At 62.3% G+C, this 252-nt stretch overlaps 1 protein-coding gene across 1 annotated transcript in view; it reads left to right on the top strand.

Moving 5' to 3' along the window:
• Positions 1-146: 146 nt before the first annotated feature.
• Positions 147-252, top strand: part of EMH_0024960 (uncharacterized protein) — a gene marked incomplete at both ends in the record, with an annotated part of 12,942 nt that continues 12,836 nt past the window's right edge. The window contains one exon of the mRNA XM_013502377.1: positions 147-252. Within this exon, the coding sequence (XP_013357831.1) occupies positions 147-252 (106 nt within the window).

Below are 252 nucleotides of genomic sequence, written 5' to 3'. Positions count from 1 at the left end.
TTTATCCTTTAATCAGTGTATTCTTCCTGCAGCAGCAGCAGCAGCTGCTGCTGCAGCAGGATCAGGAGCAGCAGCAGCAGCAACAGCAACAGCAGCAACAGCAGCAGCAGCAGCAGCCTACAAGGGCCCCCTGAACTCCAACCTCCATGGGGGGCCCCCAGGCCTTTGACGCGCCGCTGCTGGGCCCCTCACCGGCCGCCGATGAGGTGTTAAGGCCGCAGCAGCAGCAGCAGCAGCAGCAGCAGCAGCAAC

Source organism: Eimeria mitis, genomic scaffold, assembly GCF_000499745.2.
Source record: "Eimeria mitis Houghton genomic scaffold, Emh_scaff900, whole genome shotgun sequence".
Classification (NCBI taxonomy): domain Eukaryota; phylum Apicomplexa; class Conoidasida; order Eucoccidiorida; family Eimeriidae; genus Eimeria; species Eimeria mitis.
Note: the sequence above shows the minus strand (reverse complement) of the source record. Positions and strands in the feature narration are given on the sequence as shown.